The sequence below is a fragment of the Camponotus floridanus genome, unplaced genomic scaffold (genome assembly GCF_003227725.1).
Source record: "Camponotus floridanus strain SB8 unplaced genomic scaffold, Cflo_v7.5 scaffold35, whole genome shotgun sequence".
NCBI classification, from domain to species: domain Eukaryota; kingdom Metazoa; phylum Arthropoda; class Insecta; order Hymenoptera; family Formicidae; genus Camponotus; species Camponotus floridanus.
The window spans coordinates 1,411,764-1,435,786 of NW_020229492.1; the positions used below are offsets into that span (position 1 = coordinate 1,411,764).

General features: G+C 34.7%; 1 protein-coding gene across 1 annotated transcript; it reads right to left on the bottom strand.

The window, feature by feature from the left end:
• Window positions 1–658: 658 nt before the first annotated feature.
• Window positions 659–14,256, bottom strand: LOC105253169. Its single transcript, XM_025410801.1, has 6 exons — window positions 14,074–14,256; window positions 12,968–13,100; window positions 9,690–9,820; window positions 3,837–3,986; window positions 1,532–2,454; window positions 659–1,451 (listed from the first exon to the last, which is right to left on the bottom strand). Exons 1-6 carry the CDS (start codon window positions 14,123–14,125, stop codon window positions 1,218–1,220), a joined length of 1,623 nt encoding a protein of 540 aa, XP_025266586.1. The 5' UTR covers window positions 14,126–14,256; the 3' UTR covers window positions 659–1,217.
• Window positions 14,257–24,023: the final 9,767 nt, after the last annotated feature.

Genomic DNA, 24,023 nt, shown 5'->3' on the forward strand with positions numbered 1-24,023 from the left:
AGAAGTTTCCATATTTTGAAGAATTGCTTTTTATATAAAAGATTTCTACTTGATATAGCAAAATTTTCATCTTATTATTTTCATATATATATAATTTATATAGTAATTGTGTGAAGAATTTTTATATTTACATAATCGAATTGATTATAATATGATAAAGGATTCAAGAAGCAGTATTAAAAATCTCTTGTTAATTTTTTAATTATTATTCTATTTTTAATTATTACTCTAGATTATTAATGAATAGAATTAATCTCTTTATTATTGATGACGTGATAAATTGAATTATTACAACGAATATTTTATTAATTGATTTTCGATTATGTTAATTATAATCTTCGATTAAATTAATCAACGTTCACTCTAAATAAAACGAATGACATAAAATGTTGATTCAACGAATAAATAAGTGAGAAAGGGATAAGTGAGAAAGAGGAAGAAATAAAGTATAATAACCGATTGTTTTTCTTTTCTACGTACGAGTTTTATATTCGGAAATATTTTTAGATTACTAAATATTTTATATATAAATTTTCGCGCGTCGCTTAAATTCTAAGGAGTACATGTTCAAGGAGTGGCACGGGATGATAATGTATATTTATGCTTTATTTTTCGCTCTATTAACCACAAGAGTCCATTATCGTCACGCGTACGTGCGCCTCTAGGAAACAACAGGACTTAATTCGGCAAGGGAGAGGAAGAGGAGGGAAGACAGAGCAGGAAGAATCCGTTATGATTATTTACAAGTGGGACGTCTCCATGGATCGTCTTGTCCTCGTCATTGAACGTCGCGATCCTCGCGAGAGACCCAAGCGAGCTCTCGTTTCGTGGGCGCGAAGAAAAGAAGAGGAGCACTTGTCCTGCTTTTTCCTCTTTCGCGAATGTCATCGGCCCAAGAAATCGACCGCATTGCGACTTTTCCTTTCCTTCTTATTCAGCGCGATTCTAATTTACATAAATAATAATAATAATAATAGTCGAGACTATCGCGGACCTGGAGAAATCGGATGAGAACGCGTTTTCGAGAGCAGAACGCGCTTCGCTCCACTTTACGTATTTGTTCAACGACCTTATTTTCGGCCAAAGTAACGCTTTCTAATCACGATTCCGTCATCTCACTTCGAGAATCATCGCGATTGTTCTTTGCTTCCGTATCTTCTTCCTAGAGTCACGCTTTTAATCATCTCGGCTAATCATCTCGTCTCGCTGATGATGGATCACTTCTTCGCGGAAAAGCCGTCGCCGGTTGGGTCCAGCAGCCACGGATAATTGTTGGGACATTCCATGCAAGTGAAGAGACGCAGGGTCTCGCCTGGCAGCTCCCTGGTCGTCAGAGGACAGGCATTGGGCAGCGAGCAATAGGGTAGACCCTTCTCGTCGCAAGTTTCCTTCCAATCCTGGAAGTCTCTGAGAGCGGACAGTTCGGTGGGCTGCTGCATCCACTTGATCACCTGGAAAGGAAGAGTAAAATGTAGAAAAAAAAGCTGTCTCACTTGGAGACATTAATGGAGAAGCGAACTCCATTTCTCACCTGGACCATGGTGACGAAGTACACATCACTCCTGGCGATCATCTCCTCGATGAACTTGATTAACTCATCCTTATACTCCTTCTTGCTCTTCAACCAGGATGCGTGGAAGTGCAGACCGAGCGGTGCCCGATTGCTATTGAAGTGCCTGTTGAAGTTATGCCTGAGCAGTCGGGCAAACTGTTCGCCGCTCTGTATGTTGGAGCAGGAGTCGACCATGTGACAACCCGGCAGCGATTCGTCGAAGGTCGGATCATCTCTGCGGTCCAGCTCGTTCATCACCATCTCCCAGACCGGATGCGACCTCGACGGACAGTTGCCACCGTTGCCGTTACACTTGTGAGGCATCCTAAAGTACAAGGTGTACGGCCAGATGGGTACACGTCCCAGGGACGCGGTGATGGACGCGTCGTAGACGAAGAACTGATCGGCCATCATCTCGAACTGTTTGTTGCCGCCGACTCTGAGGTAAGGAGCGCGCATACCGATGATGGAGCCATCGGTGATGTTGGCGAAACGCTCGATGATCAGCCTGGCACCGGCCATCTCGGCCAACCAATCGTCGTACGTTCCCTGGCTCCAGTACTGCGGATCCTCCTTGTGCGTTAACGAGAATACGGCGATCTCATGGCCACGTCGATGGAGATCCTGCACGGCCGAATAATTGGTGTACTTGTGCGAGACGAAGAAGGTACCGCGGATCTGGCAGCCGTTCGGGTTCTGACGTTGCCCGTTGAAGATCTCATCGTACAGATCGATGTTGTCGACATTCGCGGCACCGTTGAACGTAATCGTGATCATTTGCGGCACTTGTTGAGGGTCGATGTTACCCGGGATGCGAGTACCGTCAGCGGAACAGTAGCAATCGGGCAGGACGCATTGCGTGGGATCGCAATCGGGAGCGCGATTAGGATCGGTCTCCACGGCTATAACAGAGGCATGTTTAATAACGCGTTTTCCAATTTAAAATATCTAGAAAAATTAGTTGTATTTTTTATTTAAAATTGACTTTTCGTCGCCATTAGCGAGCGTGTGAAAAGGATTAATACAGGGTGATTCATTTTAATCTTAACAGGCAAATATTTTGAAAAATATGCGAGATACGAAAAAATGTTTCAGACAAAAGTTATATGGTTTTAAAGGAGACATAAGATGGTGTTATTAAATTGACTTTAAATAGTTACTTGAAGGTCACATGAAGATCAACCTCAATTTTTTAAATGGAATTGCCTATTTTTTATTACATATTCTTGTAGCTTATCTTGGCAGCTTTCCAAAACACTATAATTAAGTTAGTTTTCATTAAGTACTTTTCGGGTTATGAGGCTTGAAATAATTTCTAAATTTTACATAAACCCTAAAATATCTTGTAAAATATTCATTTTTCGATTAATACTTTTACCTTACCTTAATACTTTTATGTATAAAATAATGAGAGGAATTAATTGGTGTAAAGAAAACACATAGTTGTTTCGAAAAAAAAATGTAATTTGCAATTAACAATTACATATTTTTTCTTAAAAATAACTATGTGTTTTCTTTACACCAATTGATTCCTCTCATTATTTTGTACATAAAAGTATTAAGGTGAGGTAATTGAAAAATGAATATTTTACAAGTTATTTTACGGTTTATGTAAAATTAAGAAACGATTTCAAATCTCATAACTCGGAAAGTACTTAACAAAAATAAATTTAATTATAGTGTTTAGGAAAGCTCTCGAGATAAGCTACAAGAATATATAATAAAAAATAGGCGGTTCCATTTAAAAAATTAAAGGTGATCTTCACGTGATTTTCAAATAACTATTTAAAGTCAAATTAATGACATCTTATGTCTCCTTTAAAACCATATAACTTTTGTCTGAAACATTTTTTCGTATCTCGCATATTTTTCAAAATATTTGCCTGTTAAGATTAAAATGAATCACCTTGTATATCTGAAAAGTTCGTAGCAATTTTCGCATCAACAAATGGATTATGTCAAAGTTGATAAAAACGTATGACATGTATATTACTCGTACATGTATTCTGAAAGGTTTTCTAAAACATTTGTTGCTTTAATAAAAATATATTGTCCGGATTCATCAAGCTTTACGAATTGTGCGCAATTTGAAAAATAAAGGAAAGTGAATTTTTAAGTTGAGTAAAGGTCATCGAAGGAACGATTTATATATCTATTAATGAATACAAATCTCTGTGTTTAAATTGTACAATAAATACATTGCCTTTCGGTGAAAATTATTATAAATTGTAAATGAAATCGATTCGTGTCACGATTGCATACGAATCATAATTGCGATACTCACTGCAGGCATTCTCGTCGGACTCGTCCTTGCAGTCGGGCGTGCCGTTACAGAAGAGATCCTTCTCGATACACTCGCCGTTACCACACGACAGTTTCCCCTCCGGACAAATGGGTTCGTCGGTCTTAAGGATGGGCAAAACTTTACGCGGTTCTGTAGAAAGGCAATTGTCCGTTAGATCCCTCTCATTTGCAAATTAGCTGCCGTTTGGGCTACTCGACATACTTGGGAATTCATCAGGATGACTAATAAAACATCCGGTACGATAAAGCGTCCATTACATTTTCAAATCAATGATTAACGCTAATTAACGCTAATTAATTCAAATATCATTAAAACCGTCAAATTTCACTAAAGGAATTTTTTTTATTAAGGATCGTCTTCTTGATCTTCTTAATCGATATATCGTTAATTATATCAAGATAAATTTTGTAAGAGACATTCTTGCGGCCAGATATCGATTTCCAGGTAGAACATAAAATAATGACGTATCATTATGACGTCACCTGAAAGTCATTTTAGAATCATTTTAGAATCATAATGATCTCATTTATACTTTTGGCAATGTTTTGGTGACTTATTTTTGATATTATATTGACTATGTATATACAAGGTATTCCGAAACTCTTAATCAATCTTTCAAAGACAGATTCCTGAAATCATCTGAAGACGATTTTTCCTCAACGAAAATGTCGGGGCACTAATAATTTTCGAATTATAAGTGATTGGAAATAAGGGGTTTTTCGTAAACTAAGCTTTGTAGAAATAAAATATTAATAAAATCACATTCTTTGATTAATTTTAAATCGAGTTTACTTTAGTTGAGTTTTAATTTAAGGCTTAATTGCAAAGATATATGATGACAAAAATCGGGAACATGCAAAAAATGATGGCCTTCATCGACATTTTCGCTGAGGAAAAATCGTCTCCAAATGATCCCAGGAATTTATCTTTGAAAGATTGATTATGAGTTTTGGGACACCCTGTATATATTATAGTATATATAGTATGTATTTGTATTATATGTATATTTTAATTATATTTAAGCAACATAATCTTTTTAAAATTATGCGATTATTGAACTTAAAAATTTATGATTCTTTTTCTCATCTTTAATTCATTTTTTAATCATTTTTGTTTAGCTAACTTTTAAGTGATAAATAAAATCATGATGACGTCATAATGTCATTATGAGTTTCATGTTCCACCTGGATTAATATGAGATTCTTATCGTTTTATCGGTGTTCACGCAAACAGTCAAGGGTGTGATTGAGGCAATCGAGATTTCGTAATAGACACTTTACGCCCAGTTTACTGCACGAGAGATTCTCATTGGTGGCTGTGTTGTATATAATTCAGGTGATTCAGCTACAGGTGCAATCAAGGCCCGAATGCCACTATCTCCCGTTTATTTACACGCAGCAGCGTAGGAACGTGTGTTGCGTGGACATTTAAAGGGCATGTATTACAATCAATGCAAAAATATGCATGTAACACTGTTAAGTTGGGGGATCGTGCTGAATTAATTCGTGCCACCCAATTCCCGCAGCCTACTTCAGCAAACAATATGATACATCAAATCTCTACTATATATATATATTTTTTTTTTTCGATAGATATAGAGAGTGACGGAATATATATACAGGTAATTCAGGAGGAGATCTCTCTCGAGCTCTCGCGTTTCTTTTCGCGAAAGAGAAAAGAAACGTTTGGACGAACGCGTTCCTACGCCACTGCTTTTACTCGTTTATCCTCCATCGGAATGGCTTTCGTCTCGTTTGTCTTTCGTCCCTTTCGTTTACTTTTGTAAGTTCTCGGTCTTTTTTCTTTTTCTTTTTTTTTTTTTTTTTTTACACTTTGTCTACATTTCGTCGGTCCGTCAACGTATAATAGCTTTTCGTTTAACTCTCCGCGAAGAATATATGTATATATGTATGTCTCGTCCTCTGTGCAACTTCCCTCTATCGTGGAAAAACTATTTGTCTTTCATCCGACGAGCGACTCGAAGATAAACTTTGACTCGGCATTTATCTGCTTTGTCGACTGGCAGCGATGCACGCAAGTCGTTATTCATGTATATGAGAAGTGAGAAAGAAAAATAAAAGAGAGAAAGAGAGAGAAAATGATTAGAAAATGAGTTTTAAAAATGTGTTTGTGTGAGAGAAACGGAGAAGAGCGAGACTGTTGCAAGATGAAATTAATAGAATAAATAGAATGTGAAGCAGCATGAGCGGTACAAAAGGAAAATTAGCCATACTATATCTACTGATGCGACTTTGAGAATCGATCAACGAAAATAATTCCATTTGCATCTCTTATCTTCGTCAAAAATTAAGCAGCTTTTTTCTTCGATAAAATTTGCAGAAATGCATTATATCTCATCTTTTTTTAAATATATCAATACACTGAGAAAAAAATCTGGTTGCATTAATTAGAATTCTTATAGATTCAACCAGTATGTCTGTTGGAAAATGAACGAACTAGAATTATTGTAGGAATTACCACATGAATCTGATTAATTTCTTCCTGTTAAATTTACCAAATTTTCTGGTTAATAATACTAAACTCGCCAGCACCAAGTCGTCTAAAATTTTTTCCATCTAATCTCAAAAGTCTGTTTAATATTCTGAATTCCAACAAGATTATTGGATAAATTCAATCCAGATTATTGAATAAATTTTTTAAATTCAGTTTGTTAGAAATTAAACTGATAAACAGTGATGCAAGAAGAGGATGCAGCTCAACACAATCCGAGAGCTGGCGTCCTCTTTCTGGTACTACTACTCGTAAGAGAAAAAAAATATACTTTGGATTTAATGTTAATACTAGTTCTTTATATACATTTCATGGCAAATATTGAATACAAGTGAAGTTAAGAAGCAAGCAAAGAAATTAATGTAACAAGAAATTTTATAGATCCAACCAGAAAATACTAACCAAATCTTTATAGTAAAATCTATGAAATGTTCTAGTTATAAAAAATCGAGTCTTATCATTATAACCAGAAATTCTTGTTTGATTTAATCAAAATATCTTCAATCATATACATACATCTTGTTGGTACAATCAAACGATTTTTCTCAGTGTACAATTTACTTGATTCTTCGTATAAATAATATTTTGTGTAAGAATTCTGTTGTAATAAAATTGATATAATATTTTGATATACATTTTATAAGAAAATACTTAAAAATAGAAAATTAATAAAAATAATAGGAATAAAATTTCAAGTGTTTTATTACATATAAATATTAAATTTAATTATAACAGAATTATTAAAATTTGTAGATAGAATTATATTCCTGAAGACAAAAAAAACAACAAATGCCTATCAAGAAGTGAAATATTTTAAAAACAATACATTTCTGGAAATTTTATTAAGTGAAAAGGATGCTCATTTTTCAAGAAATACGATAGTCTGCATCCTACTTATATAAAACATCCTGTATATCTCAAGATAGTAATTTTTTATTATTTAAAAATTAATCAACTCTCTTTCTACATATATATTTCATATTCTTTAGTTCGATCGCTATCGCTTTTAATCCGAGAGAAAGCGTGCGACGTCCTACGATCCCGATCGCAACTGCGACAGATTGTGAAACGGAGGCGAAGGAATCTCGAAGCTATTTCTCGTCGTCCTTTATTCATCCTCGTGAGACGAGGATCGACGAAGAAGAGAGAAAAATCTCCCGTGAAGATTAAGCTGACTGCGCGCGTGCTTCGAGATTTCAGTAGTAAAAGCCATCCGGCCGGACAGGAGTCTGGCCGAGTAGCGGGAAGCTTGTATAAGGAGGCCAGATCCGTCGAAGCGAAACCGATCTAGATGCGAAGAGAAAGATCGGCGAACGAATATATGCAATCTCGTACCTGGAGCGAGCGACAGATGCAGGTGGGAGGAGGGAGGGGGGAGCGAAATGGAAAAGGGAGAGTGCAAAATGCGTTAGAAAATTGCGTGCCAATGTTGAATCGTGACATTTGAGACTTGCATCAACGGGTAATGTACGAAATATAAAAGGGATCTTCCGATTGATTTCATCGGTTTGTTCATCCGGCGTTTAATTAATAGCAATTGGATATCGGAATTAATTTGTCCAGCGCCCACGAAGCTGGATATACTATTTCTGTTCGATACTCGTATCGAATTGAAACGCAGCGATGCGTTAAATGGAATTACATTTTGCAACATCGGTGCAAAGATTATCGGGATTATTATATATTATTATTGATGTAGAAAGATTATCAAAGCGCGAATTACAGAATATGTTTGCGTAAAGGTCGCTTTATGGCGATAATCCCTTACAACGGAATGATTTAGTTAAATGCGAAATCTGCTTATTCGGTGATTTCGAGCGCTGTCGTTCAAAACTAGGTACCTTCAACCTGATAAACGAGATACGTTTGACATACGTTATATTCACGAGCGAGAAATATTTAATATCATTTACCGCCTCTTGTGAAGGAATAGTGTCGTAACACGCACTGGCACGCAATTCGATGTCAATGATTCAACGATAGGCCGATATTAAATAAATCTGATGAAAATCGGAATTGGATGAAACAACAAAAATACGACAAAAAAATATTTTATTAAAATTATTTAAATTTATTTGTAAAATTTATTAAAATTATTTAAATTTGTTTATAAAATTTGTCATTGGCAAAATTGTCTCTTGTGACAATCAAGAGAAATTCTTCCATGAGAGATATTTTTAATCCGAAATTATTTATTATAATAAAATAAATGTATAAATATTTTCTCTATTATAATTTATTTTTACTATTATAATTATAATTTTTTTAAATAATTTTAAAGAATAATATGATAGATACACTTTAGAAATCACGAATAAAAGAAGACGATTCCTTCATCCAATTCCATTGGAAAGTGCAACTTTGTTAATCGGTAATGCGTGAATATCGCGTGAGAAAAATAGAATGATAGAGGATTCTCTCTCGAAACCGGATTAACTCGCGATGTTCTCGCGATCGTGGCGTCTCTGAAGCGTTCCCGTTTCATTTCCTCTCTCGTTTGAAATGACCAGACTCTGCTCGATCCCGTTCACACTTTCGCTGAAAATCGAAACCAGTCCCGTCGACTCGTCTCAGAACGAAAGTGATCGAGCGGAGAGTTGATCTCTCGAAAGTATATGGATTCTCAGGTATTTTCGATCGTTAATGCAGCCACTAAAAATTCAAGCTCCCTTTTCTACTCTCCATTTTAGATCCATTTCGCGTCGTATCTCGCCATGTTGCGTGTTTTCCAGCTTAATGACATCGTATGTCGCTGGAAAGTTACATTCGATTCGCGTGGTTCTTTTTCGATCCGCGAGATTCGTTTACGCAACGGGACGGTTGCGTAATATCTCGATTAAGAAAGAATTTCTTATTGATAATTGGGTAACTTTGAAAGAATTTCTTATTGATAATTGACAACTTGTCGAAAGATTTATGTTTGATTGCGACGGAGACTCTGGAAGAATTAAAAAAAAAAATTCATTTCTAACGAGAGGTTTTCAGAGACGCAGGGGATCGCTACGCATCGCGATCGGGATTGCAAAAGGTGCGCGAAGAAGATGATTTCTCATGCGTTAGTTCTAATGGATACACGGATGGTGCGTGCTACGTTGCGAGTCTACTTAGTCAAGGAATCGGCGATGCACAGCCTTACTCTCGAGCTTGTCACAGTTGGTGACTTTGCCCTTCCAGTCGCAGGTCTGTTTGTCCACGTCAAAGGCCAATCCGCTGGGGCACGTGATTTGCTTCAGACCGGACCTTGTACACCTGGCGGAACCGGGACAGAAAACAGAGGGTGCTTGCGTGAGTCTAACTCTGAGAAAAAGACGTGTCGCTTACTCTCGAGCTGATCGCAGTTCTTCACGTTCGTCTTCCAGTCACAAGTCTGCCGCTCGATGTCGAAGGCGAGACCCGTGGGGCACCGTACCGTCGCCAGTCTTGTTACGCCGATCTCGCTGGCCTTGTCGCACCTAGGATCATTCTCACATTTGCACAAGCCTTTTTCGCATTCGCGCACTGAGAAAAACATCTGGTTGCATTAATTAGAATTCTAGATTCAACCAATATGTCTGTTGGAAAATGGACGAACCAGAATTCTTGTAGGAATTATCAGATGAATCTGATTAATTTCTTCCTGTTAAATTTACCAAATTTTCTAGATAATAATAACTTTAACTAAACTCGCCAGCACCAAGTCGTCTAAATTTTTTCCATCTAATTTCAAAAGTCTGTTTAATATTCTGAATTCCAACAAGATTATTGGATAAATTCAATCCAGATTATTGAATAAATTATTTTAAATTCAGTTCGTTAGAAATTAAACTGATAAACAGTGATGCAAGAAGAGGATGCAGTTCAAACACACAATCAGAGAGCTAGCGTCCACTTTCTGGCACTACTGCTCGTAAGAGAAAAAAAATATACTTTGGATTTAATATTAATACTAGTTCTTTATATACATTTTATGGCAAATATTGAATACGAGTTAAGTTAAGAAGTAAGCAAAGAAATTAATGTAACAAGAAATTTTATAGATTCAACCAGAAAATACGAACTAAATCCTTATAGTAAAATCTATTAAACATTTTAGTTATAAAAAATCTTATCATGATAACTAGAAATTCTTGTTTGATTTAATCAAAATATCTTCAATCATATACTTCTTGTTGGTACAATCAAACGATTTTTCTCAGTGCGTAAATATATTTTTGTACACTGACAAAAAGAATGTGGTTGCATTAATTAGAATTCTGGTAGATTCAACCAGTATGTCTGTTGGAAAATGGACGAACCAGAATTATTGTAGGAATCAGATGAATCTGATTAATTTCTTCCTGTTAAATTTACCAAATTTTCTGGTTAATAATACTAAACTCGCCAGCACCAAGTCGTCTAAAATTTTTTCCATTTAATTTCAAAAGTCTGTTTAATATTCTGAATTTTAACAAGATTATTGGATAATTCAATCCAGATTATTGAATAAATTATTTTAAATTCAGTTCGTTAGAAATTAAACTGATAAACAGTGATGCAAGAAGAGGATGCAGTTCAAACACACAATCAGAGAGCTAGCGTCCACTTTCTGGCACTACTGCTCGTAAGAGAAAAAAAATATACTTTGGATTTAATATTAATACTAGTTCTTTATATACATTTCATGGCAAATATTGAATACGAGTTAAGTTAAGAAGTAAGCAAAGAAATTAATGTAACAAGAAATTTTATAGATTCAACCAGAAAATACGAACTAAATCCTTATAGTAAAATCTATTAAACATTTTAGTTATAAAAAATCTTATCATGATAACTAGAAATTCTTGTTTGATTTAATCAAAATATCTTCAATCATATACTTCTTGTTGGTACAATCAAACGATTTTTCTCAGTGCGTAAATATATTTTTGTACACTGACAAAAAGAATGTGGTTGCATTAATTAGAATTCTGGTAGATTCAACCAGTATGTCTGTTGGAAAATGGACGAACCAGAATTATTGTAGGAATCAGATGAATCTGATTAATTTCTTCCTGTTAAATTTACCAAATTTTCTGATTAATAATACTAAACTCGCCAGCACCAAGTCGTCTAAAATTTTTTCCATTTAATTTCAAAAGTCTGTTTAATATTCTGAATTCTAACAAGATTATTGGATAATTCAATCCAGATTATTGAATAAATTATTTAAATTCAGTTTGTTAGAAATTAAATTGATAAACAGTGATGCAAAAAGAGGATGTCCTCTTTCTGGCACTACTGCTCGTAAGAGAAAAAAAATATACTTTTGATTTAATGTTAATACTAGTTCTTTATATACATTTCATGGCAAATATTGAATACGAGTTAAGTTAAGAAGCATGTAAAGAAATTAATGTAACAAGAAATTTGATAGATCCAATCAGAAAATACTAACCAAATCCTTATAGTAAAATCTATTAAACGTTCCAGTTATAAAAAATCGAATCTTATCATGATAATTAAATCAAACTAGAAATTTTTGTTTGATTTAAAATGCCTTTAATCATATACGATTTGTTGGTACAATCAAACGATTTTTCTCAGTGCACAAGCGTGGAATACAACGAGGAAGAGAAACAATGCGTTTAAAATACACAAAGTCTAAGTGCAACATAGTTATAAAAGTTATTATATAAGTTATAAACCAAACACAAACTATTGTTACATAATATGAGTGAGCGATGTTTCCCCATTCTATTAATATGATTTTAACTTGTGATATAATCTCATATATATTCGAGCGAGTTAAAGTTGAATGTAAATGAAAAAATGATGATGATGCTATAATTATGCAACAGAAACAAGCTCTTCGTGGCAATTAAAAGAAATATCAAATGACAGGAGAAATCTCTAAACTGGTCTCGGTTCTTGCGTCTACCGGATCACCTTGAGTCCTGGAAAATTCTAGGATCACATCCTGAATCAATAGGTGAGACAGTTGATGCTATTTTTAATAATCAATAAATAGCTTATCGTCAACTGCGTTCTCGAATTATTATGCTTGTCCTGTCAAAACTGGATGTCCTTGAGACTTACGTTCTCTGCATAAGGAGTTCCCGCGAAAACTTAATTCGTATTTCTTGCGTTTCGTGTAGAGGAGGGAGCATTTATAGAATTTTAATGATTTTAATAAATTTTCTAAAACATCAAAATAACAGCGGGTAAACGGGATTAAATTAATGTAAAGTTAAAATTGGTGCGCCAGCCGGAGAAAGTTTATTCATTGAACGAGCAAGTCTAATTACTTGCCGGCGACCTGTAGAATTAGTAGAACAAGTCGTGGTGCGCAGGCCGAACTGAGTCAACGCTGAGTGAGCGAGTTTTTTCACTGGAAAATCGATTCACACTTTACACGATCCCGTTCACCTGCAGTTTTTACTGTGGATTAAACGTTCCATTATATAAAGCAAGACATATTGCGATAATACAAAGCAGACAAGCAGCCAAGATGTCGAAAGGCAATGCCGAAAAAAATTTCCCCCACTTTCTGTGCGCAAGAAAGTAGAAAAAAATATTATGCAAAGTGATTTCGCGTTCGAAGGATGTCCAAGTGGCTCGATCCGATCCTGCATTCGCGGATAGAATAACGAGATACGACTTACCTCACGACATCGCGACAATCCCCTTCAACGCTCAAGCGAAAGTACTCGTCACCCGGCCTGTCCTGACAAAGTTCCTCGGCGTTTGGGTCAGTCCCGTCGCCGCCTTCTTCATCTTGCGCCTTGACCTGTGTCGCTGCGTCAAAAAAAAAAGTAATTTATTAATAATAAAAATTAATAATTAAAAATAATTTATTAATAATTTATTAAGTAAATTTATATCATTTTCGGATCAAAATTCAATTTCATTTTCTTGTCACAGTTATTTCATTTAATAACTATTACAGATATTTCAGATATTACATATGCAAGTTACACGACTCGATAATAAAAGTATATTTTTTGATGAAATATTTTAATTGTCTTGGTCTTTAAATTGCTGAGAATTTTTGGAATATTTCTTTCGAATTAATTTCCGACAGACAATGATGTAACGTATGTGATCTCAGAAATTGGGAGCGGTCGGCGAGATCAAAGGTACATTTCAATCGAATGTGACATTTCGCGCCGGGACAAAGCAGAGGTGAATTCGATTAATCGTTGAAAATGTCACGATCGATTCACGACATCCAGCTCGCGGTTTGCGATCGGCGATCGAAGAAGGGGTCGACGAACTCCGGTAGAAGTAGAAAGTCTTGGAAATGTCAGAGCAACGGGGGGGAAAGCGACAGTGGTTCTCCAAAGTAGATTCTATCTCTCTCTTCCACTTTGCAAATATTATCGATGCCAAAAAAATTCTTCCTCCTCTTTATTTACAATTTTAATTTCTTTCCTTTAATTTATTTCAAGATATTCTCCTCGATAAAATGTTTAATCACTCTTGCATAATGCAATAATTTTCTTAATAATCCCTCACAATTTGGAAACTAATTTCTTACAAAGTTTCAGAGCTTGCTCCATCAATTTTGACATACTCGACGCGGATTAAGTAAGATTCGAAAATTAAATTTTAATGTGATCGAGAGAGAGAGAGAGAGAGAGAGAGAGAGAGAGAGAGAGAGAGAGAGAGAGAAGAGAGACTATAAATAATGTAATTTTAATAAAAGCGAGAAAATCGCGACGCGACAAATTTTCGCGGACGGATTATTAATTACAGAAATTGTACATACCAGCAAATAGATACAGGGATCCTAGCAAAAATATCAACTTCGGCGACATCATCGTCGTCGTCGTCGTCGTCGTCGTCGTTGTCAGGACAGAGAACGTCTGAACAAGCCGCGCCCTCTCCACCCCTCTATATGTGCACCACCACTCCTGCCGACTTGATCAGGGAAAACTTTCACCTTCTGGTTCGTGCTGCCATCTTTTTCAGGTGGGCATCAGGTAAATGGCAGGAGCGAAATGCGTGCTGTTCTTTACTGAGAAGATTTATGCGACGAGCAGCGGGAGCTTCCAGCTTCCCTCTCTTCCCCATGAAATTAAATTTACAATTAATTAATTATTTAACTATCAAAATTATTACGTATGATAATCGTTTGCTGAAACGATCATTATTGTAATTCTCGTTAATATCGTCGGTTTTTTTGGCTTGAAAAGCCATATGAACAGAGTTTAGTCTGTGCTCAAATATTTAAAGACTTTGATCATCGAATATTGATGCAACAAAGATTTAGTGCTTCTGGAGAGTTGGACGTGGGATAGAATGCAGAATTAATCGCTCGAATTCTGTTTTCTCTACCTGGCCCCTTCGGAAACCATTATTTACCGCTTATCTTTGCACCACCGACTCTTGTCCGACGCGAGGATCATTTTTAACCCGACCGGCTAGCGTCTTCCTCGAATTGGCATCAGGAATGTTGTTATAGTCCGAAAACTGGATTTATCGCGACAACCAAAGAATCGCGTGCTTCTTGAAAAATTGTAGGACTTTACGCGTAAACAACGCAATCGATCATTACGAAGAACAATTTTTCCGTCACACGAGCGCGGTCGTTTATTAAATGATTAAGATCCAAGTCGTGACTTTGGTCGAAGAGAAGTGAAAACGGGACCTTTTACAAAGTTTCATTTTTACGATCGTCATGAAGACGTCCTGGAGGCGTTCGCGAATGAAGTGCTCGTAAACCCGAGAAAGTGTCTCTCCCGCCTCGTTACTTTCATCGGGAACTGCGTTCAAGCTGAGGCCGTTATCGAGAGGAATAGTACTTGACGTATGTTCGATGTTTGATATTAAGAGGTCGAGTGTTACGCACGAGAACGAAATGTAAAAAAGAAAGTCACTTCGATGAGGGGGACACTATAATTCCGGAACGTAATGTTCGTCCATGCACGATGGAAATCGCTCGCAGCGTGCGAATATTAACCGCCCCCGCGCATTTCCGTGAAATGGCTAGCGCGATTCAATCCCTTTAAGTATATAACCGTGAGATGTGAATTCTTCCGGAAGTAATATCATTTGCATGCGCAACGAGGTGAATGCAATTTCCGCGTATCGAGAGGCCTTTTGACCTTTCGCGAATTTTATACGCGACGCTCGCGGGAACAAACAATGAAATACATTTCGACAAAATGAAAATTGAGTCTCGGGAATACAGTTCATTTTAATATCAACAGGCAAATATTTTAAAAAATATGCGAGATACGAAAAAATGTTTCAGACAAAAGTTATATGGTTTTAAAGGAGATATAAGATGGTGTTGTTAATTTTACCTTAAATAGTTACTTGAAGGATACGTGAGGGTCACCCTTAATTTTTTAAATGGAACCGCCTATTTTTTATCACATATTCTTGCAGCTCATCTCGAGAGCTTTCCAAAACACTATAATTAAGTTTATTTTTGTTAAATACTTTCCGAGTTATGAGGCTTGAAATGATTTCTTAATTTTACATAAACCGTAAAATATCTTGTAAAATATTCATTTTTCGATTGCCTCACCTTAATACTTTTATGAACAAAATAATGAGAGGAATCAATTGGTGTAAAGAAAATACATAGTATTACATTTAGTAATACATTTTAAGAAAAAATATGTAATTGTTAATTGCAAATTACATATTTTTTTCGAAACAATAATGTGTTTTCTTTACACCAAATGATTCCTCTCATTATTTTGTGCATAAAAATATTAAGAAGGATAATCGAAAAATGAATATTTTACAAGATATTTTACGATTTATGTAAAATTAAGAAACGATTTCAAGTCTCATAACTCAGAAAGTACTTAATGAAAACTAATTTGATTACAGTGTTTTGGAAAGCTCTTGAAGCTACAAGAATATGTAATAAAAAATAGGCGGTTCCATTTAAAAAATTGAGGATGACCTTCACGTGACTTTCAAGTAACTATTTAAGGTCAAATTAATGACACCATCTAATGTCTCCTTTAAAATCATATAACTTTTGTCTGAAACATTTTTTCATATCTCGCATATTTTTCAAAATATTTGCCTGTTAAGAGTAAAATGAATCACCCTGTATATATTTTAATTAAAACCATGCAATAAGGCAGAGGATTATTTCTCTCGCATGAATCGTGCAAATAATGATAGTCAAAATTAATCAGAAGATTACGAGCGAGGGGAAATATGTGTGTTACAAGGAAATACAGATCCTCTTCAATGAATGATAGCTTGGAGAAAGAACATATGTACACAGAATCAATCAGATAGGTAACGCAAAATCACGTATTGAACACACTCTCTGGTACGGAAGATCTCACTTCCTACTTAATAATTGCACATCTCGAGGCACACGCCTGACTTGCGATATGAGAAATTACACAACGTTAATAGTGTAGAGAATTCAAACGACTATAAGTAAATTAAAAGTCATTATAAAAGATTAATAAAATTCCATCTCGCGCACACGCACACACACACACACACACACACACACACACACACACACACACACACACAAAATCAGAATTAATTTCTCCGCGTATTACACCTCTTCGTTACGCAATGGGGAAAACATATGCATTTGCGTTGCCGGCTGATCGGAATAGTGGTACAGGTCGGCAATAATGGACACATGCAGTTGACGTGATATAATGCATAATTATTTTACGCGTAACATGACACTTGTATGGGAGACCGTTTCTCTTTACGAGATCTTTCTCTCCGCGAGAAGCAGTATAATTTATTTCGGCGATGTTGTCCTCGGAGGTATTGTGTGCGCGACACGGGAGGATCCAGTGGCATTTTCTAAACGCGAGTCCTTGGCGAGATGCACAAACGTCGAGATGCCGACGGGGGCACACGTTCACCGTACACGAGCGCGTGTAATAAATATGGGGAGCCGCATGGGAAACCAGTTTTCGTATTTCGCGTATACAACGGCCTTTCTTCGTCCCGTTCTCTCCCTACCTTTCCGTCGCCTCCGACCTATGCCTCTAGGAGAATCCCAATCCTTGTCTCTTAACTCGATCGCGAGTTTGAGAGCGACTCCGCCAAGTAAAAGTTGGCGAGCTAAAAATCATGGCTGCACTTCTAGGTCACGTTGAGGAGAACGGCTATTAATTGTACTGTTGTTTTTCGGATTTTAAAGACGTCGTTACTTTAATTTTATCGGCCAAGTTTATATCGCGAGGGACCTGCCAAAATAATTCGGCAAATTGATAACTATAGCTCGTGAAGCTACACACTGAGAAAAAAATCTGGTTGCATTAATTAGAATTCTGGTAGATTCAACCAGTATGTCTGTTGGAAAATGGACGAATCAGAATTCTTGTAGGAATTAGCAGATGAATCTGATTAATTTCTTCCTGTTAAATTTATCAAATTTTCTCGTTAATAATACTAAACTCTCCAGCATCAAGTCGTCTAAAATTTTTTCCATCTAATCTCAAAAGTCTGTTTAATATTCTGAATTCCAACACGATTATTGCATAAATTCAATCCAGATTATTGAATAAATTATTTTAAATTCAGTTTGTTAGAAATTAAACTGATAAACAGTGATGCAAGAAGAAGATGCAGCTCAAACACACACAATCAGAGAGCTAGCGTCCTCTTTCTAGCACTACTGCTCGCAAGAGAAAAAAATATACTTTAGATTTAATGTTAATATTAGTTCTTTATATATATTTCATGACAAATATTGAATACGCGTTAAGTTAAGAAGCAAGCAAAGAAATTAATGTAACAAGAAATTTTATAGATCCAATCAGAAAATACTAATCAAATCTTTATAGTAAAATCTATTAAACGTTCTAGTTATAAAAAATCTTATCATGATAATTAGAAATTCTTGTTTGATTTAACCAAAGTGCCTTCAGTCATATACGTCTTGTTGGTACAATCAAACAATTTTTCTCAGTGCGTGAATATATTTTTGTACTGAGAAAAAATCTGGTTGCATTAATTAGAATTCTGGTAGATTCAACCAGTATGTCTGTTGGAAAATGGACAAACCAAAATTCTTGTAGGAATTACCAGACGAATATGATTAATTTCTTTCTGTTAAATTTATCAAATTTTCTGGTTAATGATAACTTTAACTAAACTCGCCAGCACCAAGTCGTCTAAAATTTTTTTCCATCTAATCTCAAAAGTTTAATATTTTGAATTCCAACAAGATTATTGGATAAATTCAGATTATTGAATAAATTATTTTAAAGTCAGTTTGTTAGAAATTAAACTGATAAACAGTGATGCAAGAAGAAGATGCAGCTCAAACACACACAATCAGAGAGCTAGCGTCCTCTTTCTGGCACTACTGCTCGTAAGAGAAAAAAATATACTTTAGATTTAATGTTAATATTAGTTCTGTATATATATTTCATGACAAATATTGAATACGAGTTAAGTTAAGAAGCAAGCAAAGAAATTAATGTAACAAAAAATTTCATAGATCCAACCAGAAAATACTAACCACATCCTTAGTAAAATCTATGAAACGTTCTAGTTAGAAAAAATTGAGTCTTATCATGATAACTAGAAATCCTTGTTTGATCTAACCAAAATGCCTTCTATCATATACATCTTGTTGGTACAATCAAACGATTTTTCTCAGTGCGTGAAATCGAAGAAATTGTTTGAACCGCGCGCCATTTTGCCCGTGGCACCTGGACCTCTAAAGTTTATCGCCGCGATTGCGAAATGCAGATTGTTCGTGACGGACGACGAGAAAAGTTTTTATTATATCTCATCTACGGCCGATGATAAATGTCAATTGCCAATCGGCATTTCGAAGGTGCAATGACCCGCTGCTTCTCCCCGTCCTTCTCATCCGCGCCTTCCCGTTCTCCTCATCTTTTTACGATTGCACGCGCTGCATTCTCATTCGGTCTCTCCTTGAACTACTGCGGATCCTTCGTTCACCGACGTTAAGCTTCACCTTCGACTTCTCGGCTGCTCCTAGAAAAATGTAAACGAACGTGTCGCACGAAGAGGCGACGAGAAATAACAGGTGGAAAATGGCTCTCCCTTTTTATACGCTCGTTTTTCTCGCTACGATGGTGTTACAAGAAATGTCATAATTACTGCAATAAGCATCGTTGCTTAACCCTTTCGTATCTCCAGCTTGCCCAAAAGAGATGTGTTTCATATGAAGACAGTTTTACAGGTTTTTGGGGGTGCTGATTCCAAATTTACCATCGAAATTTAAATTCAAAATGGCGACAATAAAAAGCTTAAATATCAATATATTTAAAATATGAGCTTTGATTTTATTTTGAAATTTTTTTAATAAGTATTATGTTTTTTCCCCTTTGGCCTTACTTTGATTACACATATAAATTATTATAATATTTATCATAATAAAGTTGTCAATCACACTTAAATAAAATTTTAAGTTTATAATTAGTGCATAAATTTTATGATCTTTTAATTAATTATGCGGTTAATTTTCATTCTCTAAAAGTTAGGTTTTTTGCAAAGTTTAGATAATTATATTGTACTGTAAACATTACATTTCAAAGTGCGTGATTTTTTTACATATAGCTTGAATCTTCTTTTTTAAAACAAGCCAAGATAGAAGTCGATAGGATTATTTGTTTAAAAGTTATGAATTTTTTCGTAGGTGGGACATATATGTCCCGGAGATAAGAAAGGGTTAAATTACACATGTAAGATTGATGGAATGTATTCTAGAGATTACACTTTTATCCTGGAATAAATAGAAATTAACTGTAGAGTAAATATAGGATTATGAATCTAAACGTGAAGATTGTAGCCTTAAAGATCTATAAAAAGAAAATTAAATTCGAGAGAGTTAAGAATAACTCGAGGAATCATGAAGCATCTGACAGCATCTCTGATAGCATTTCTGACAGACATTTACCTGACAATCTCTCGATAATAATTTATTTTTATTTTATAAATATCAAATATATGATTGACCTTTCTTTTGACATAAATATTATATGTATGTGCGTGAAATCCTTGGTGAACGAAGGTCCTCGCGATATAAATGTATTACGGCAAATTGACCCCACACATTTCTTTCATATTTTTTAAGAATAGCTTCTTTCTCCAGAAGATTGTCGTTGTATTTAACAACTTATTATAAAGCTTAAAAGACCTATTTATATAAATTTATGAGGGATTGATGTTTTCGCCTTGAAGTTCCATATTATTGGAAACGTTTTATATCTTTCCACAAAAGTCATTAACTTTCATTAGAAGTAATTTAGTAAAATAGCTTTTTGATTTTTACAAATAAAAATTCTGACATTTAATATTCATTAATATTCATTTAATGTATTTCTCAAGTTTATCGAAATCTGCGTTTCGAAAGCATTTGTCAAATTCAAATTTGATTGGATTAATCCAGTTTTCGTTGTTTGAAAGTTAAACACGTGCTAACTCACCATAAGAGTTGGACAAGCTACTCAGAATTTCAAACAATTGAATTGAAACAAAATATAATTTGCAGTCTAGAAATCTTAATTCGACTCTGTCGAGAGATTCTATAGCGAGAGATTTCGATATTTTTTAATTTATAATCACTCTGAAACAAAATATAATTTACAGTCTACAACTTTTAATCCGACTCTGTCTGGAAATTCTATAAAGAAAGACTTCAATATGTTTTAATTTATAATCACTCTTGAAACTTTGAATAACGTTCAAGTTTTATTCACTAACAAAGTTTTGTATAAGTTGGTAAATCCAATTGTAAACGAAAGTTTCACAAGCGAAGCCACTCACGTACGAAAATCAATTCGATAATCTTTTCCATCATGAACCATTATTTAATTTCAACTTTTTGTTTTAGCATATATCATTTTAATTGGAAGATTAAAATAAATACATTTATTGGTTTCAGAACAAACAGTGTGTGTTCCAATTAATCGGATTAATTCGAACAATCAACCATTTCGAAATGTTAGAATAACCAGTGGACAATGACCTGTTCACGGTCAAGGTGAAAATCACGTTGTCCCTGGTGTGCGTCCATCATACGAACGAGTCCTCTTTTGCTACGCGATCGGAATTAACTCGATTAAATCGTGCTTTGATCGACGATCATTGATCTGACCTGTTTACCTCTACCTTTCAATACGCGTGAAACGATATGAGTTTCTTTTCCGCAACATTTTGATATTTAGATTATATTCGGTTAAATTTGTCACATGGTGAAAAGTTTAAAACTACCACATTACAGTTATAAATGTAACGCATACATAAAACATACGGTAAATTTATTATTTATAAGTTATAACATTGAACGGATAAATCGATAAAAATAATATCTTTCCAGCGGAATCATATGACGTTCTCTCATTAGATATACATTGCATTCCGAAATAAGATCGCGAAATATTTAGATCGCTGCTTGCTATGTGCGAAATGCATTTTTATAATGCTACGTAAGCACAAAGATATAAAGTTGCAATTATATATAATATAAAATAGGCGAATTTCGAGGTGAAAATTCGATGGAATTATTTGACGTTCTCTCATTAGATATACATTGCATTCCGAAATAAGATCGCGAAATATTCAGATCGCTGCTTGTTATGTGCGAAATGTATTTTTATAATGTTTCGTAAGCACAAAAAAAGTTGCAATTATATATAATATAAAATAGGCGAATTTCGAGGTGAAAATTCGATGGGATTATTTGACGTTTTCTCATTAGATATACATTGCATTGCGAAATAAGATCGCGAAATATTTAGATCACTGCTTGCTATGTGCGAAATGCATTTTTATAATGCTACGTAAGCACAAAGATATAAAGTTGCAATTATATATAATATAAAATAGGCAAAGTTCGAGGTGAAAATTTGGCGGAATCATTTGACGTTCTCTCATTAGATATACATTGCATTCCGAAATAAGATCGCGAAATATTTAGATCGCTGCTTGCTATGTGCGAAATGCATTTTTATAATGCTACGTAAGCACAAAGATATAAAGTTGCAATTATATATAATATAAAATAGGCGAAGTTTGAGGTGAAAATTTGGCGGAATCATTTGACGTTCTCTCATTAGATATACATTGCATTGCGAAATAAGATCGCGAAATATTCAGATCGCTGCTTGCGAAATGTATTTTTATAATGTTTCGTAAGCACAAAAATATAAAGTTGCAATTATATATAATACACTGAGGAAAAAATGATCTTGAAATAAAAAAAGTTTAGTTAACTGAAAAAAGCTATTTATTCGGTGGGTACTAATCACGTATTTACTTGTATTCAAAACGTCTGTTTGCTTAAGTTAAGTATTTATTTACATATGTTTAAAAAAATATATATGCTTAAAAAAATATAATTTTTAATTAAATATTTTTATTTTAATTTTACAAAATATTTATTAAAATGCATTTTTTATTCCCAAAAATTTTAAATATTTTAATTTTAAAAAATGATATATTTAATTTAATAAATTATAGTATATATTTTACGAAAATAGTATTTAAATATAAAAAAATATATAAATGAAAATAATGTACTTAATATAACATGCATATTTAATTAAAATTAAATACTTTTGCTTAAATTAAATAAACAATTCCTTGCATTTAAAGCAAAAGTTTCAAAAAAACAAAGTTATTTGATTTAAAAAAATTTTTCCCTCAGTGTATAAAATAGGCAAAATTCGAGGTGAGAATTCGCGGCGTGATTTCTCTTGCGAAATTTTCCCGCTTTGTTTGGCGACGATGACGACGAAAAGACGACGTCAGTGCGCTCCCGCAAGAAACACTATAAACGCCGATCGAAAGGTAGAAACGACGAGGGCGTGCCAGAAAAACGGAGGACGTCTCTGCATTCTCGATGCAGCTATAAGTAGGCGCGCATAATTATGCGCATCTCGTATTTCGAAACGCTTCTTCTTTTCTCTCGGCAGCGTCGTTATTGCGCTGCCGTGCGACTCGCCTTATCCAGAGACTTTCCCATCGAAAGACACCGACGCTTTCCGACCCGGAGAGAAGCGAAGGCGGAATAATCGGGACGCTTCGCCTTTGTGCAACGTGTCAAAACTATCGATATTATGCAGAAATGCTAGAGAAAATTATTCATGCGTACTCTCACGCAAAATTTAACGAGGATTCTTCATGTTTAACATCGAATATCAAATCAATGTCGAGTCTCGTTCGTTCTCGCGTATCGTTGACTAATAACGATTGATATGAATGATTTCTTGAAACGATCGTACGTCGATTGTGAGTAAATTTCTTTAGAATACGAGAAAGACTACGATTGAGTTGACTTATATGTCTCGGCAATTTAATTGCAAAATCGTTGCACGCGCGGCAACGAAGGCGGTTTACCTTGTAATCTTCCGTTTCAATAAAAAAAACTGTTGAACAGCCTAATAAATGTATGTATATATTTTATATATATATATATATATATATATATATATATATGTATGTATATTCCTGGACAAAATTAACGCATAATTTTTTTTCACTTTATATATATATATATATATATATATATATATATATATATATACAGGGTTGGGCAAAAGTCCGGAAACGGTCAAATATCTCGAAAAGGATCAACTATAGCGAAAAATTGTAAATAGCAAAGTTGTAGGGCTTAAAAAAATGTACCTAATGATGACTAAAAATTTTACTTTGAGTGGAGGACGAAGATCATATAAAAGTCAAATTGAATTTTTTAAATGGAACTGCCTACTTTTTATTGCATATTCT

What these genes read in the sequence shown, in the direction of transcription:
- LOC105253169 (XM_025410801.1), bottom strand. Translation starts at nt 14,125, where the DNA reads ATGATGTCGCCGAAGTTGATATTTTTGCTAGGATCCCTGTATCTATTT. An exon ending in ATCCCTGTATCTATTTGCTG is followed by an intron (nt 13,101 to 14,073) that starts GTATGTACAATT and finishes TTTTTGACGCAG; the next exon opens with CGACACAGGTCAAGGCGCAA. An exon ending in GAACTGCGATCAGCTCGAGA is followed by an intron (nt 3,987 to 9,689) that starts GTAAGCGACACG and finishes GCCTTTCTACAG; the next exon opens with AACCGCGTAAAGTTTTGCCC.